The 15,484-nt window shown below is 56.2% G+C and overlaps 2 protein-coding genes and 1 long non-coding RNA gene across 6 annotated transcripts in view; all 3 read right to left on the reverse strand.

Moving 5' to 3' along the window:
• The window catches only part of Sh2b2 (SH2B adaptor protein 2), a 22,413-nt gene extending 21,122 nt beyond the window's left edge, over nt 1-1,291 (reverse strand). The window contains exon 1 of the mRNA XM_023714576.1: nt 1,287-1,291. The gene's annotated coding sequence lies outside the window, so the exon portion shown is untranslated. The remainder of the gene's footprint in view (nt 1-1,286) is intronic.
• A 1,137-nt stretch (nt 1,292-2,428) lies between these two features.
• Nucleotides 2,429-15,484, reverse strand: part of Cux1 (cut like homeobox 1) — a 394,563-nt gene continuing 381,507 nt past the window's right edge. For all 4 annotated transcript variants that reach the window (XM_004630467.3, XM_004630466.3, XM_023714408.1 and 1 more), the window contains exons 15-23: nt 9,864-9,991; nt 9,320-9,374; nt 8,674-8,786; nt 5,759-5,875; nt 4,670-4,753; nt 4,156-4,212; nt 3,747-3,827; nt 3,419-3,483; nt 2,429-3,213 (exon numbers count right to left, since the gene is read on the reverse strand). In XM_004630467.3, coding sequence (XP_004630524.1) covers nt 3,144-3,213; nt 3,419-3,483; nt 3,747-3,827; nt 4,156-4,212; nt 4,670-4,753; nt 5,759-5,875; nt 8,674-8,786; nt 9,320-9,374; nt 9,864-9,991 — 770 coding nt within the window. In that variant the 3' untranslated portion in view covers nt 2,429-3,143. The remainder of the gene's footprint in view (nt 3,214-3,418; nt 3,484-3,746; nt 3,828-4,155; nt 4,213-4,669; nt 4,754-5,758; nt 5,876-8,673; nt 8,787-9,319; nt 9,375-9,863; nt 9,992-15,484) is intronic.
• LOC111816588 lies at nt 6,187-6,504 on the reverse strand. Its single transcript, XR_002820947.1, has 2 exons — nt 6,407-6,504; nt 6,187-6,298 (listed from the first exon to the last, which is right to left on the reverse strand). It is a non-coding gene; the product is annotated as an uncharacterized LOC111816588 (long non-coding RNA).

Here is a 15,484-nt window from a genome sequence, read left to right on the forward strand (position 1 = left end):
CCCCGCCCCCACGGGCCCCGCCCCCAGCCCAGGCCCCACCTCCGCCCGCCTTGCGCCGCGCCGGGACCACCCCCTCCGCGCCCCCAGCCCTCCACCCAGCCGGAGCTGCGCGTGCTAGGTCGGCTGGCCCTCGCTCTGCCAGAGGTCGTCGGGTTCTGGGGTTATGGGGGCAGGGAACCGGCGTAAAGTCGCCCTGTCAGGAGCCAGGGTCTCCGTGTGGCCGAGCCAACCCCAACCCTTTTGCTGTGATTCCTGCCGGGTCGAGGCGTCTCCTGGAGCCCGGGGTGGGGCAGGGTGGGGGTCCCGCGTGGAAGCGCGGATTGGCCCCGCGGTGACTGAAGCCAGGCCCGGGCGAACATTGTGGCTGGGCCCTTCGCCGCGAGGACAATTGGAGCTTCGAGAAAGCGCAGATGTCGCAACGGAGGAAGTCTGTCTGGTTCTCATAAATCTGGAGGGCGAGCACCACGCCCCCTCCCTCCGGCCCTTCAAGCGCGGGAAATAGCCCTCGGACTTCAGGGTGGGAGCCTCCCCAGCGCAGTCCCCACACAATTTCTGTGTGGTGAGGACACTGGCGCCTCTGGGAGAGGTGTTGGAGGTCGTATGCGCTCATGGGGGACCACACCCCTGGTTCCTCACCCCGTCTGGCTTCATATATCAGCCACTGTTGAGGCAGAGAGAAGCCAGACTAAGGAATAAGCCCTGCAGGGCTTTGCAGGCGTTTGTGGTCTGAATGGGGACTGGGGGGCGCTTCACCAGGCTCTGAAAAGGTGCAGGGAGCGAATGGGTACAGGTGAGAGCCCTCCCTGGGCACCTTTTCCTCTCCTGTCCCTCCTTGCCCCCTGCTCTAGACTTTTAGCCCCAGGGGCCTCTCTGGCAGAGGCTCAGTGATTTGCTGTAGGCTCCCTCCTGGAAGTGTCTCCTTCTGATGCCTTTCCTGACTTGACCTCTGACCTTTTCCAGTGCTTTTTACCTCTTCCAGAGCCATCTCATCTCTGACTTTCCAGGGGGCAGGGGATGGGAGCGTGTTAGCTCTTTAGGGATGGAAAAGGGTAGCTCCTGGAGGGGAGTTGTGGGCTGGTGAAATGGACCCCTCACCTGCTGCTCACTACCACCTCTAGCACTGCCCTGCAAGGAGGCACTGAAGCCAGCTAGTTCTTGGCTGAGGCCCTGGTGCCAGCTGCCCCCTTGAAGCAGCTGGCCAGCAAACACTTAATGAAAACTTAGGCGATGGTCCAGCCATCGATCCCAGCAGCACACAGGCTGGATGCCCTCCTGGGAAGCAGGACAGCTATGAATGAGGCTGGGCAGGGAGGGGTGTGGTGGTGGGGGGCTGACTGCCAGCAGAGAGAGGAAGAGCAAGAGCAAGAGAGAGGCCTTTACTCTGCCTAGGGCAGCCTGGCTGTGGACCGCAACCCTCCTGGGAGGGGGGCAGCCCGCACAGCAGTGGACAGACCTGCTTCCAAGATGTGCCCCGAGCATACTGGTGGGCTGTTTGTGACCAGAGGGGGTTGTGGGATGGGGAAGCCTGGCAAGACAATAGCTCTGATTCCCAGGGAGGAGGAAGTGAGGAGGGGCTCTCTGCCCAGTGACTCTGGCCCGTAAGGAGGAACTGATGAAAGATGTGGAAAGGGAGTGGCAAGGGCTGTGGTTGGCCAAGAGTGTCTGTGGGGGTGGGGGCTCCCCCACAGGAATTGAGCTCAGGGAGGACAAGTCTAACCTGGGTCCCTGAGTGCAGGAGGTTCTGGGCTCTTGGAGGAAGTTCTTAAGAGGCAGATGATAAGGGATGCTTTGGGTGGGACCCCAAAGAGGGGCCCCTGGATGGCCCAGCTCCACAGTTCAGGATGAAACCCGAGACAGATGGTGCAGAGGGCTCTGGCCTGCTGCACTACAGGGCCAAGCGGGGTTTGTGGCCAGCCTCCTGGGTAACTGGCACAGGGGATGATAATGCTAGCCACTGTCCAAAAGAATGGACTGGGCTGGGGCTGAGGTAGCCCAGAATTGGTGGCCCCACAGAGTCTCTAAGCAAGGCTGGCACCAGGGCTTTGGTGGGCATGCATTTGGCAAAGGGAAAGGAGCAGGACACAGACATAGCTTTGGGGGGCACAGAAAGGGAAGCAGGGATTTTCCCAAGCACTGATGTGGAGCTGCCAAGACATGTCACATTCCCAGCCACAGCCAGTCAGATGACGTGAAGAGAGGAGCAGATTTCCCTTTCTGATGGAGCTGCATGTCTGCTCAAGAGAGCCAGGGTGGGCTTGGCTTTTAGCCACGCTCTGGACCCACTCACAGAAATCATGGGGACAGGAAGATGGGAGAGAGGTCCTATGTGCCATGGCCATGCCCCAAGTCACTGGGCCAACCCAGTTCCCAGGCCTCCAGAACCCCAGTGTCCCAGAGCTCAGGAGTCGTAGAGCATGGGACACCAGTATGGCTGCAACTGTGGTTTATTTATTCTTCATGTGCAAAGCTAAATGTGCAAGTGCAAACCTAACTTAGGAAGACCTTCCCTGGCCTGAAGAGGCAGCCACCCCAGGATGGCCCACACCTACTTTTGGGCCTGAGATGCTTCGTCATCTAGAAACCAGAAGACCTTGCTAAAGAAGAAAGCAGAAATGATGTGACAGGGACAGGGAGGGGTGGTAGCAACTCCCATCCTGGGGCTTCCCCTGCAGTGGTGGTCAGCAGTCTAGGTCTTGCCTAAACCATGCTCTCAGGGTGAGTTTGGTGACCATAGCAGGTGGAAGGGGCTCAGCACAAAGCCCACCCGCCTGGAAGGGGTGCTCTCACTTTTGGGGTTAGGGGTGCCAAGAGCCGTGTTGCTGCCACAATCACTGGTGACTGATACTGTCACAGCCAAGGCTCACTGCCACCAGGGCTAGAGGTCTGGCTGTGGGTAGAGACCTGGCTATGTCTCCAGCCTAACACTGGGGTGATAGTTTGGCCTGACTGGGCCCTGGGGGCCATCTGGACCTGGGGTGCCTGATGTGGTGACACTCTTCCAAGGACCTCTGGCAGCTGTTGGGCTGAGGACAAGGACAGTTTCCATGTGGGGAGGGGTTCTGGGAAAGCCTAAGTCATTAAAAGTAATTGCTCAAGCAGGGGTGGGGAATGCAGCCATAACTGTGGTGGGGAGGCCTCCAGGGTCACTGCCACAAGTCGCCAGCTGCTGCACCGTTGTCATTCTCATGGAACTTGTGCAGGTGATCAGCAAACCTGGGGGCACAGAAACTTGCTGAGGCCGAGTATAAAGGGTGAACATGTGAGGGTGTGGGGGAGGGAGGATGGGTATATCCCACAACAGGTGGGGCTAGGGTGTGCCAGCATGAAGGTGGAGGAGCAGGGAGCCTACTGGGGAGCTTGGTAATGTTGCAGAGGTCTTGGGGGTGTTGGCTTGGGGTTGTAGAGCTGAGGTTCTTACTTCTTGGCGCAGGTGGCAGCACAGTCCCTCTCCACGCTCTCGCTCCAGGCCAACTTGTAGAGCACCTGGTTCAGCAGGGACCCTGTGAGTTGGCTGCACATGACCTGTGCTGCCAACCCCCCCAGCATGGCAGACTCAGCTGCATCACTAGGCCTCTGCTTGGCCTCTGCCTGTGACTGATGCCCCTGGGGACAGTCCGTCTCCCCTGGCTGGCTCCTTGTGCTCAGGGCAGGTCAAAGCCCTTGCAAGGGAGAGCAGTAGCCCAGGGCTGAGAAAGGTTGCTGGGTAGTGTGGGAAAGCTGGGCGACACCCTTGGGTAGCCACTCACCAGGAACACCAAGCAGTGCAGAAAGAGTGTGTAGAAAAAGCTGATGGTGCGTGCCATCTTGTTGGAGAGAACCAGGCGGCCCTGGGAGCAAACAAAGGTGAGTGGGATTGGGCCTGGCCTACGAGGGGTGAGGGAAGGGAGGGAGCTGACATACTGCTAGGACAGGCAGGGCAGTTGGACTATAGGATGGAGGAGGAAGGGTGCCCCTGCAGCCCTATCACAGCACCTGCAGGGAATGACTAGACCAGAGCTCTTGGGAGAGGACCCTGTTTAGGTCACTCTTGGCAGGGCACGGGAAGGCACTGAGCGTTTCCTGGGGCTTCTCTAGAAGGGGCTGAAGGGCAGGTGACGAGGTCTCAGTGTCAGAAGCTCCAGTCTGTCCTGGGTGGGCACAGGGGCAGGGACTCACCATGCTGAGTGTGGCCTTGTCCCATGGGCTCAGACTCAGGTACTTCCTCTGCCGCTCCTGTGGGGATGGGGACAATGAAGAAAGGACCCCACAGGGCCCTGTGAAGAGAGGGGCACTGCTCATGTCTAGGCTGTTCTTCCTGCAGAGGCCAGGCCTCAGTGCCAACCAGTGTGACACTCAAGAGCTCCCCACCCCATCTGTTACCTGTCCCACGTGTGGGAAAGTTCACTGCTGGTCACCTGCCGCCGGGTGCCAAGACCCCTGTGCTTGTCTGCCGGTCCCCACAGCACACCCCAGGTCCACCTGTCCCCTGCTGTGCCCTCAGTGCCACAGATGATGGTATTCCTAGGCAGGCCCAGGGCCCCTATGGCACTGTGCATCTTTACAATGCCATCTGTCTACTCTGCCCATCTGCCCCCCACAGATGAACTGGAAGTGAGCAGGTGGGGTGCCAGGGACTGGGCCTCCCTAGGGTCCAGACAGCCTGTGTCCACTCCCTGCTGGGCTCACGAACCCGCTTGCTGAAGGAGGAGAAGGGGTCCAGGCGCTCTTCGTACTGGGATGAGTACCGCAGCTCTGTGTCGTCACTGCTGCTCCCCTGTGCAGGGGGAGGAGGAGAGAGGAGACTCAGTTGCTTGAGGTGCAGTGGGAAAGGTCAGTGTCCAAGAGAAGGAAGACAGAATCACATAGTTTCCTCATTGGCCATGCAAAGGTGGGGGAGGAGGCCAGGACAAGGCTGGTGGCTAGGGTTTTGGGCATGGTTTGGGGCCAGAGTTCTACCCCAGGGTCAAGGTCACCTCACCTCTGGGCCCATCCGGAGAACTAAGGCACAGATGGACTGGAAGGGACAAGACAGCTGACATGGGACCTGAACTGGTTTTTGTTTTTGAGTTGGGATCTCATTATGTTGCCCAAGCTGACTCCTGGACACAAATGATTTTGCTGCCTTAGCTTCCTATGTAGCTGGGATTACAGGGGGCAGGCAGGCACCTGGGAGAGACCTTCACCCAAGTTAACAAGAACAGCCAGGATGGTGGCACATGCCTGTGATCCTGGCATTTGGGAGAATGAGGCAGGTGGATTTCCACAAGTTCGAGGCCAGCCTGGCTACATAGTGAGACTCTAATTTAAAAAACCAATAAAATAAAAAAGCTAACATAAGCAGCATTAGTTTGCAGAGTCTGGGCGCCCTCTGGTGGCCAATAGTAATCCAGCTGCAATGGTGGGACTCGGCTGGGCTGCAGTCCCTGGCGGTCCTGGCCATGGATATCTTAGCTCCTTCTTTACTACCTATGCGGTCTCCCCTCAGTCACAGAACAGTTTCCATACATATGCTGGTCCCTTGGAAGGCTGGTGGCTGAGAGGCCAGGGGCAGTGTGGGGACGGGGTCCCAGATCCTGGTGTGCCCTACTGGATCACCTCCACTTCACTGGGCAGCTCTTGGCTGACTCTGGTGAACAGATCCCTATGGGGCTGCACTATGTGGAGTGGAGGCAGAAATTGGGGTCCCTAGGCTCAGCGCTGGCGTCTGATCCCATGCTCTCTGGGGTGCTGCCAGCCCCTCCCACCTGTGCCCCACAGGGGAATGTGGGTGGGCACTCACCCGGCCAGGGTAGCTCTGCAGGAACTTGATCTTCTCAAAGAGCTTGATGTTGTCTGCTCGCAGGCTGTCCAGCTCACCCTGCAGGGCCTGGATGGTGTGCTGGGCCAGGCGGCTCTCCTGTGGGCCAGTGGGTGCGTATATGGGCAGTGGGCAGGGCTGGGTACTTCCAGCCTCTCCCAGGTCCTAGCCTGAGCTTGAACCTTCCAGACTCTGGGAAGTGTCCCTTGCCCTCCCAGGATCCTGCCCCAAGCAGCCCTCCCATGGGGTTTCTTCATTGTTTGATTTTGATATTATTAACCAGCTAACAATTACTATTTTGTACATATTAGGCAAAGATATGTACAAAAGCTAGATCTTTAGATCTAGCTCTCCTAAAAATTATTGAGACACCATTCACAGAACACAAGCATCACCATCCTTAAGTGTGCAGTTCAGTTATCTTTACTATTGTCACAATTTTTTTTTTTCTTTCCTGGTACTGGGGATTGAACCCAAAGTTTTATGCATGCTAGACAATTACTCTACTATTGAGCTACACACCTAGTCTTTTTTTTTTTTTTTTTTTTTGCAGAACCGGGGATTGAACTCAGGCCCTTGCGCTTGCCAGGGAAGCACTTATTCCACTGAGCCATCTTCCCGGCTCCACACCTAGTCATTTTTAATCAATTACTTTTTTGCTATTGGGGATTGAGTCCAGGGTCTTCACATTGAGCTATGGGCCTAGCACTCCTTCCCACCTTTTATATTTTGAAACAGGGTCTCTCTGAGTTCATGACTTGCTCAGGCTGACTTTGAATTTGTCCTCCTCCTGCCTCAGCCTCCCGGGTAGCTGAGATTACATGAGTGTGCTACCATGTCTGGCTGGTGTATTCACAGTCATGCCCACCATTCATTCCAAGGCATCATCCCCGTAAGAAGCCCCAAACCTGTCAGTGTTTCCTCCTCCCCCTTTCCTAGAAGCCATACTTTTGCCTGTTCAGGATATTTCATATGAATGGGATCAGACAATACCTGGTTTTAGGGTTTGCCAGTGTTAAGGAAGGGGAAACAGGATCTCACTTTCCATTCATTCAGATGTTTGAATGAACGTTTCCTTAAAACTATTCAACATTCAAGTAGTACAAAAGAAGTACATGGTAGTATAGCAGTTCCTTGAAGAATTAAACAAAGAATTACCATATGATCCAGCAATTCCATTTCTGGGAATATATCCAAAATAACAGAAAAACAAGGTCTTGAAGGAACATTTGTACACCTGTGTTCAAAGCAGCATTATTCACAATCGTTTAAACCTGGAAGCTACCCCGGGCCTGATATGTAAATGGATAAACCAATGCGGTGGGTAGCTGGGCATGCTTGTGCCCACCCAGAATCTCAGCACTCTGGGAGGCTGAGGCAGGAAGATCACAAGTCAGCCCAGTCTGGGAAACTAGTCAATTTAGCCCTGCTTTAAAACAGGGCTGGGACTGTAGCTTAGTGGGAAGGCCCTGGGTTCAATCCTCGGTACTGAAAGAAATAGTGATGCTGGCCTAGAATGCACTGTTATTCAGCCTCTGAAAGGAAGGATCTCTGTCAGAGGTCACCATTGCAAGTTGGATGAGCCAGAGGACAGGGTGCCAGTGAAATGAGCCTGTCCCCACAGGACACTTCCTGCATGGCTCTATCATCTGCGTTCCCAGCAGTTGGGGGCACAGACAGGAAGTAGAACAGTGGTTGCCGTGGGCTAGGGACAAGGGACAAGGGTCCCTGTTCATGGGAGAGCTTCAGGTGTGCCCTGAGGTGAAGGCTGAGGGGCGAGGGGTGGCGTCGGATGGACAATGTGCACGGTCCGTCCCTGTATCCAAAGGTGGCCAGGACAGCACATTTTGGCTTCTGTTAGTCTGTTTTACCAGTGTTTACAAAGGACGTGGACAAAGGCTATGTTTTGAAAGCAAAAGCTGGGGTCCTACAAATACTTTTTTCTCCTCTGACAGATTTTCTAATATGGGCTGTGCCACAACGTGGTGTCCCCAGTCCCCAACTGCCAGGGGGCTGTTTCCAGTCCACAGCCTAGGTACACAGGCAGCTGCAACAGGGAGCCCCATGGTCCCCCCACAGAGCTGCTTGCTCCAGAGCTTGGGTCCCACACAGGGGGCATGGCACAGGCCTGGCCTGTGATCTGCCTGGTTCTTCTCCCACTGAGAGTTGGTGAGTGGCGGCGTCCCTGGGCAGGCGGGGTCTGCTGAGCCCCCAAGGCCAGCCTGCCGCCACTTCTAGGTGCTTCTCTGGTCTCATTTGGGTGCTGGGCACCGCTGTGCTGTGTCCGCCATGCCTCAGGAATAGCCTGGCCCTGCCTTGAACCCCTCATGCTCCTCTTCATCTGTGCCCTCTGGGCCCATCTGCTTTGGGGTCTGGATCTCTGCCATGCTGAGGCTGCTGCCCAGGCGGCACCATGCCCTGGCTGGGCACCATGCAGCTCTGGGCTGGGTCCTCAGCAGCATCACACTCTTGGGGCTCCTCGCTTTCCCCACCCCAAGCAGCTCCTGGCCGTCCCTGCGTGGTTCACCTACCCCCTGAGCAGCCTTCTGTCCTGCACTGGATACCTGAGTGACCCATCTTACCCTCTATTCCCCTGCATCAAGGCTTTGTGGGTGTCCTAGCCTGGGAGGAGAAAGCCTACCTGCAACTCTTGTCTTGTGTCTTGTACCTTCTCCCTGTAACCTGGGACCAGCCCCGTGTCCCTGAGTGCTTGCTTCTTTCAAGTCCCAGCATGGCACGGCCTCTTCCAGGAAGCCTTCCCTAACTACACAGTATAATTCTAACTTCGTTGTAGTTTAGGGGCTGTGAAAGTTTTATCCCCTGAGCCTGTGTCTTTCCCTTCTGTGGCTTTGGGACTGAGCATATAGTGGACAGAGGAACAGAGGAAAGTTACTCACAGCCTCCAGCTCCTGGTTCCGGGCCCGGAAGCGCTCCCGCTGGCTGGAGATGATAGAGAGCAGGGAATCGACCTGGCCCTCAGGGAGGGAGCCACTGGCTGGTGTCACTGGTCCTAAGAGGTATCAAAGAGTAGCTTGAGGACAGGGAAGGCAGAGCCCAGAGGAGAGCACTGGGCAGTGTGGCCTAATACTGAGGGATTCTGGGCCCAGACTGTGGGGCAGACACTATCTTCCTGGGGCTGAGCAGGTTGGCAAAATAGAAGGGACAAGCAGAGGTATGGAGGCTGAGAGCTGAGAACCAGGCCTGGGAACCCCAGAGTTCCCCTCCCCCTTTCTCTGTGCTTAGATGCAAGGCCCCTGAACCCACCATCTTGGGCCCAGCCCTCTGTGAAACAAAGGTGCTGTGAAGGATCTGGGGAGGCTCCCCCTCATGCCCTGGCCCAGTGGCCTCAGGTTCCAGCCTTAGTACCCAGAACCACCTCTCCTCCAATGTCACACAGCTCTTGCTTGTTTCAGACCCAAGGCCACTGACAGGATTAGGTGTGGGTGGGTGGCCCCCTGCTCTGTGGGGGTGGGGCCCTGTCCTTCTTTGAGGGAGGGGCATGCTCTCTGATTCAGGTGTCCTGATTCCCCACTCCTTGCTTACCATAGAACAAGGCTGTGGCCTCTTTGATGGGCTCCGGGATCTTCTCAGCAGCGCCCTGCAGGGGAGAGGAGAAGGGGTGATGCCACCACACAGCACACAGTGGGCACTGAGTCACCTTTCAGGGTGGGCAGGGAGCAGGTGGTAAGCCTGGCTGCAGGGGGCACCTGCATCAGGGCCACCAAAGGAGAGAAGCCTAGGCCTGTGCGAGCCTAGGGGCGATACCCGCAGCACCTGTCAGCGGCTGGGCCTCCTGGGTCTTGGGGCCTTGCCCTTGTGGTCCAGGGTATGATCCTGGCTGTGTGTGCTTCTGTCCAAAGCCCCAGGGCAGGGGACACATCTGTGTCTGCCAGTTGGAGGGAGCCCTGGGGTCTGGTGTCCCCAGCTGGGTAAGGGGTGAGCAGGGAAAGTGTCAAGTGTGGGGGACAGCCCCTGGGGTCAGGAAGGGGCTGCTGCCCTTGCTGCCTCGGAAGTGGCGGCTGATTTGGGAAGCTTCAAGGAAGCTGGGTGGCCGTGGTGGTAGTGGTAGGGAGATGGCAGGGCTCACCTCAGCGTCTGGCCGCTGGATGGACTGGATGGTGCTGAGGTCTTGCTCCAGCCGAGCGATCAGCTCCCTCTGCTCTGTGGTTGTGGCTATGGCCTCGGTGACATGGACCTGCAGCTCTGCACAGCGCCCTGTGGCCAGAGGGAGAGGTGGCATCAGAGGAGCCTGGGAAGACCCTTGGCACACTCCAGCCCTCCCCCAAGTAGGGGTGCCATTGTTAAAAAGCCTAAAAGGCCATTGTTAGGCCTGTGCAGTGGGGTCTCCAAAAGTCCCCTAGATTTCAGGTGAGGAAAGAGAAAACAGGAGTACCCTGGCTCTGCCAAGACTGGGCGACTCTGAAGACCCCTTCTTTCTCTGGGCTCCATTTTGTCTTGGTAAGCAAGGCAAGGAGCCCCATTTCTTCCAGTGAGCCTCAAGTTTCTTCCAGGGCTGATGCTCTGAGATAATCAACAGGAATATCTGGGGGTAGAAGGGGATGAGGAACGGGGGGAACAGCAGTTGGGGTATAGAGGGAGAGAATCCCCACCTATAAAAGGCACCAGATGCAAAGGAGGAAAGGATGGCCCCTGGTGTCCCCTGACCCACAGCTCGGTCCCTCTCCCATCCCAGAGCCAGGGGCTGTCTTAGCAACCAGGCAGATCCGGACTGTCTGGACTTTGTTGTCCTGCAGCAGGGTGGGCATGGAGGGAAGCTAGTTAAGGCTGGGCCCTTGGCACCGCCTGTGGCCACAGGCACTCAGCTGCCTGGCAGCCAAAGGGCCCAAGAGCGGGGTTTGGCTCCACTCCACTGGCTGTGACTCTGGGCAGCTAGGCCACCCTCTCTGATTTTTTGTAAAATGGTGACAACTACCTTTGGTTAGGGAGAGCTGTCAGGGTCACTGAGACCCATGAAGGGCTTCATGCCCACCAGGGGGCACTGTGGTCTCAGAAATGCTCAAAGGCTCCAGGCTGTGAGAGCTGCCAGGAACTGGCTTAGTTCCTGTCCCCTCCTGGACAGTGTGCAGACCTGCTGTCAGATGGCAGACTGCCTGGCCTGGGGACAGCTCAGCTTCACCCCACTGCTCCATCGCCTGGTGGCCACTCTAAGCCAAGCATTTCCCTCCCACATCTCCTAACAGTGGAATCAGTGGGAAGAGATGGTCCCTGTGTTACCCGCGAAGAGCTGGGGTGTCCCCATGTGGGGCCAGACCCAAGAGTAGCCTCTGCCCCCAGCCTTTACACAGAGACTCGCACTTCCTAGGCCCCACGTGGGCCTCATTTTCTTGTGTGGGGTCAGATTGGGCCATGGAAGGAGAGCTGTTGGGGGCAGGGTTAGGTCTGAGCTTGGTGAGTTGCAAAGCTCTAGTAGCTCCTGATGGGAACAAAGCACAATGCATGACCCTCAGGCCTGGCTGCCTCGCTGTCCTGGGCATGCTCAGGAGGGCAGGTGGACAGGAGTCATGGTGAGAGGTGGGGAGAGAGGACAAGCAGGAAGCTAGCAGGACACTGAGTAATGGTAACAGTAAAGGGCTTGGGCTGAGGAAGGGGGCTGGGCAGCTCCTGGCACTGGCTGTCTGCAGGAGCAGGTGAAAGCAGGGGTGATCCTGTAGGTGGTAGACAGAGCCCTGGATGAGACACTGATGAAGAGGACAGGGGGACAGCGTTTGGGGAGCCTATGGAAGATGACTGCCATCCCCACAGAGGGAATGCGATTGCCCGTGGTCAGCCTACTCCTTGTAACTGCCAGCCTGTGGCCACCCAGCGACCACACAGGCCTGCTGCGGGACAGTGGCGCAGCCCCTGCCTGTGCATGTGGGTGACACTGGTGCATGTGCAAGAGCTGGAGCACGGCCCCTCAGCCCTAGGCAGCCCTGCCCATCTCAGTGATGACACGTACATCCTATGGCAGCCAACACACCCAGACCTGGGGCACAGCTCAGGAGATCCCCAGTGCAGGGCTGAGTGTTGGGGGAGCTGTCCCTGAAGAAGGCACTCTGCAGGATGCCAAGGGCTGGCTGGTGTACGTGTGCAGCAGAAGTGGAAGTGAGTAGCTGTGTAGTATAGTGGTGCACACTGTAATCCTAGCACTCTGGGAGGCTGAGGCAGGAGGGGGACAAGTTGAATTTGTCTTTGAGCAACTTAGTGATTTATGGAGACTCTGCCTCAAAATGAAGAAATTGAGAAAGGGCTGAGATATGGCTCAGTGTGAAGGCTCTGGGTTCAATCTACATACAGGAGCCCACATACTGTCCCAGAGCCCAGGGACCCAGGCCATGCTTGGGATTCATTACTCCGCACTGGGCAGGGCCTCAGCTACAGACCTTGTTGAGGAAGATGTGAGTCCTCCCTGCCTCCTCTGCAGCAGGACGGGACATGTGGACCAGGCTGTGGTCACATCTCTAGGGTGCTGTGTGGCATCAAGGGAGGGTCCTGAGCTGCAGACTTCCAGAACTGGGCTGAATTCTGGGCCTGACCTTTAGGAAGTTCATGAGCTCATGGATAACCCATGGACTTGGGGCATACAGCCAGGGCAGGGAAGTGGTGACAATCAGAGGGACCCTATTGTTGTGCAGAAGCTGGGAGGGAGGTATAAAGTGGACAAGAGGGGGCAGCAGTTGGGTTGGGTTTTGGATACATGAAGTGTCAGTAGACAGCTAAGAGGACATATGGCGGGGACATGGACTTGGGGCCTAAAGTTGGAGATGGAGGCTGGAGAGACCCAGGCCCAGGGGTGGCTGAGGTTTCAGCAGCAGACAAAAAATCCAAAGTGTCATAGTGATAGTGGCCAGAAGCTCACAGGGTGATCTCAGAATGAGGTGGCAGGAAGCAGTGGAAGAATCAGGAGTTGATATGGTCAGACCTGGAGGGGAATGGGGGACTTGGGTGAGGGATGCTGGGTGTCCCTTCTGACAGGCCTGCCAGTGATAGCACCGAGCAGTGGGAACCCAGCGGTGGTAGGGGACCTGTACAAGAACCAAAGTTTTTTCTTTTGCAGTGCTGGGCAATTAAACAGGGTGCTTTACCTGTGGCTGAGTTACACTGAGCCACTGAATGACATCTTCTGCCCCCCCCCTTTTTTTTTACTGTTTGAGACAGGATTTCATTATTGCCCAAGCTGGGATACCCAAGCTGAGATTGAACTTGCAATTCTGCTTCAGTGTCTCAGAGTGCTGGGACTTCTGGTGTGCACCACTATCCAGGGTCTTGAGCATCATGAAGCATGGGTGTGGATAGGAACAGCCTATCACTAGGGAGAAGGGCAGGGCTGGCTCTGCCTCTGACAGGTAAGGGAATCCCCTTCCATTACGGAGGTTTATGGGGCCTCATCCTTCTGGGAGACTGAAAGGTTTTCTAGAGAGTACATTTCGTGGAGGGGAAAACAATCAGAGCAACATCAAGCTCAAGGCCTAAAGCGGCTGGACCCCACCATTCCATTTCAAATCCAGGTACAAAGGGTAACAGCGGCTGAAAGAGTGAGGTGGCAAGGCCTGGGGTGCTGTGCCCATGGCTTCCCTGAAGGGGGGGAGGCTGCTATGTTAGATTAGTCCCTGCAGGCTGGGTGAGGCAGTGGACCTGGCACCCCATTCCCACAGTGACTAGAGATGCCTGCGGGGTCTGTACCACCCCTCTCCTGGGGGGCTTGAGCACCCTTTTTACAAGGTGTTCCCAGCCAATTTCTCCTCTCCTGCAGACTGCTCTGGCCCCTTCTTTGCTCTAGCATACAAACAGTGTTCATGCTTGCTGGCCTGGCCATCTGGACGATATCTGCACGTTTGTGATGTCCCACTGAGCATCTCCTGCCTATGTCCCTCCTTGCCCTCATCTTCCTCTTCCTGTCTACCTGGCATCTCAAACTTAGTGAGTCTGAACAGAATCCAGAAGCCCCTCCTGTCTGAGTCAGCCTCCTCCCAAGAGACCTGCTGCCTAAGAGCCTGGACTCTACTGCCAGTGGCTCAGACCAAAGCCTGGGACTCATCTGCACTTCCCTGTCACTTCTTATGTTGAACCTGTGCTAAATCTCACTTTTGGCTGCACCTTCCAAATAGATCCCAAATCTAGTCCCTTTCACCACAGCCACCACCTGGTCCCTATTACAGCCACCTCTTGTCTCAGAGATGGCAACAGATTCATAGTGGCCTCCTTTCTACCCACAGTCCACTCCCAGAACAGCAGGTAGAGAGAGACTTGGACAAAGTGCAGCCAGATGCCCTCAGCTAAGTGCTCTGATGGCTCCATCTTGCAGGGTAAAAGCCAAAGCCCTGCAGGGCCCACAGGGTTCTGCCTTTCCCTCATGTCTGCAAGCCATCAGGGCTCTTTCCCCTTGCTCACACTGTAGCCAGGCTGGCTTTGGGACATGCTCGCACCACAGGGCCTTTGCATTACTAGGACGCTCCTCCTCTTGGCATCTGTGGGGCCTGTCCCCTCACCTCTGCTGAGACTGTTGCAACGCTAGGTTCTAAGGCAGCTGACCCTGACTGATTTGAAGCTTTATGCTTCATCTACTCTTTCCGATCTCCTTGCCTTATTTTTCTCCCACAATATGGATCACCTTCCAAGCCACCCTTGCTTATTTATTGCATCTTCTGCCTGGCCCCTCTCCCAGGTAGGTGAGCTCATGGCTCCCCATGGGGCACGGGGCACTGGCACACAGTGAAGTGGGTGCTACCCAGCAGGGTCCTTTATTTCCTCCAGCTGGAATGCACAGGGTTCCCAGGACTTGAGGGTTCTGAGTGGGGGCAGAGCTGGCCAGGCACACAGGCACTCAGTGCCTGGAAAGGCCAGCCAGTCCTTCGGGGACATTTCACCTGGTAAATACTTAATCCATACTTGGCCCCATCCAGGCCACACTTCAAATCTGCCATTGCCACAGCCTAAGGTAATGCTGTGCCCATGATAGTGAATGCACAGCTCCCCAGCTGGGCCCTTTCACCTCAAGCCTGCCTGTGGTCACTGTGCAGTTGATACACTACTGGGTGACAGATGACAGAGTCCTAGATGTCACATGGAGGGTACAACTTCACCCAGCATAGCTGCCCTCCATATCCAATTTTTTTTTTTTTTTTTTCTGGTACTGGGGTTTGAACCCAGGATTTTCACATTGAGCTACATCCTTAAGCCTTTTTGAGACAGGGCCTCACTTTAGTTGTTAAGTTGCCTAAGCTTGGCTTGAACTTGTGATTCTCCTGCCTCAGCCTCCCAGAGTGCTACGATAACTAGTGTGTACCAGCACACTCAACTCCAGCTTTGTTATCAGCCACCCAGTGGAGGCCATGACAGGACACCTCTCCCTCCTTTCCTGCCTTGATGCCTGTTCCCAGCATACATCCTGTGGAGGACTGTGCTACCCAAACTGAGCACCCACCAGGTGGTGGCCATGTCAGGCCCTAGCAGCACTGGTTCTCGGGGGAAACTAGAGTACCTTCCAGAAGGATCTAGGGAGCCCTCCTGCACTGACACAAGGTAGGAAAAACCTCACCCAAGGGAGCTGGTCTAGCAACCACAAGACAATGAAGTAACTCTTCAACAGTGACCAACACACACTGAGGTGCTGCTGAGCAGTTCTAAGTGTGTCCCTCAGCTCTCCCCTCAGCCCTAAGTGCATCCCTCAGCTCTCCCCTCAGCCCTGTGTGTCCCTCAGCTCTCCCC

The sequence above is a fragment of the Octodon degus genome, unplaced genomic scaffold (genome assembly GCF_000260255.1).
Source record: "Octodon degus isolate 3935 unplaced genomic scaffold, OctDeg1.0 scaffold00035, whole genome shotgun sequence".
In the NCBI taxonomy this organism is placed as follows: domain Eukaryota; kingdom Metazoa; phylum Chordata; class Mammalia; order Rodentia; family Octodontidae; genus Octodon; species Octodon degus.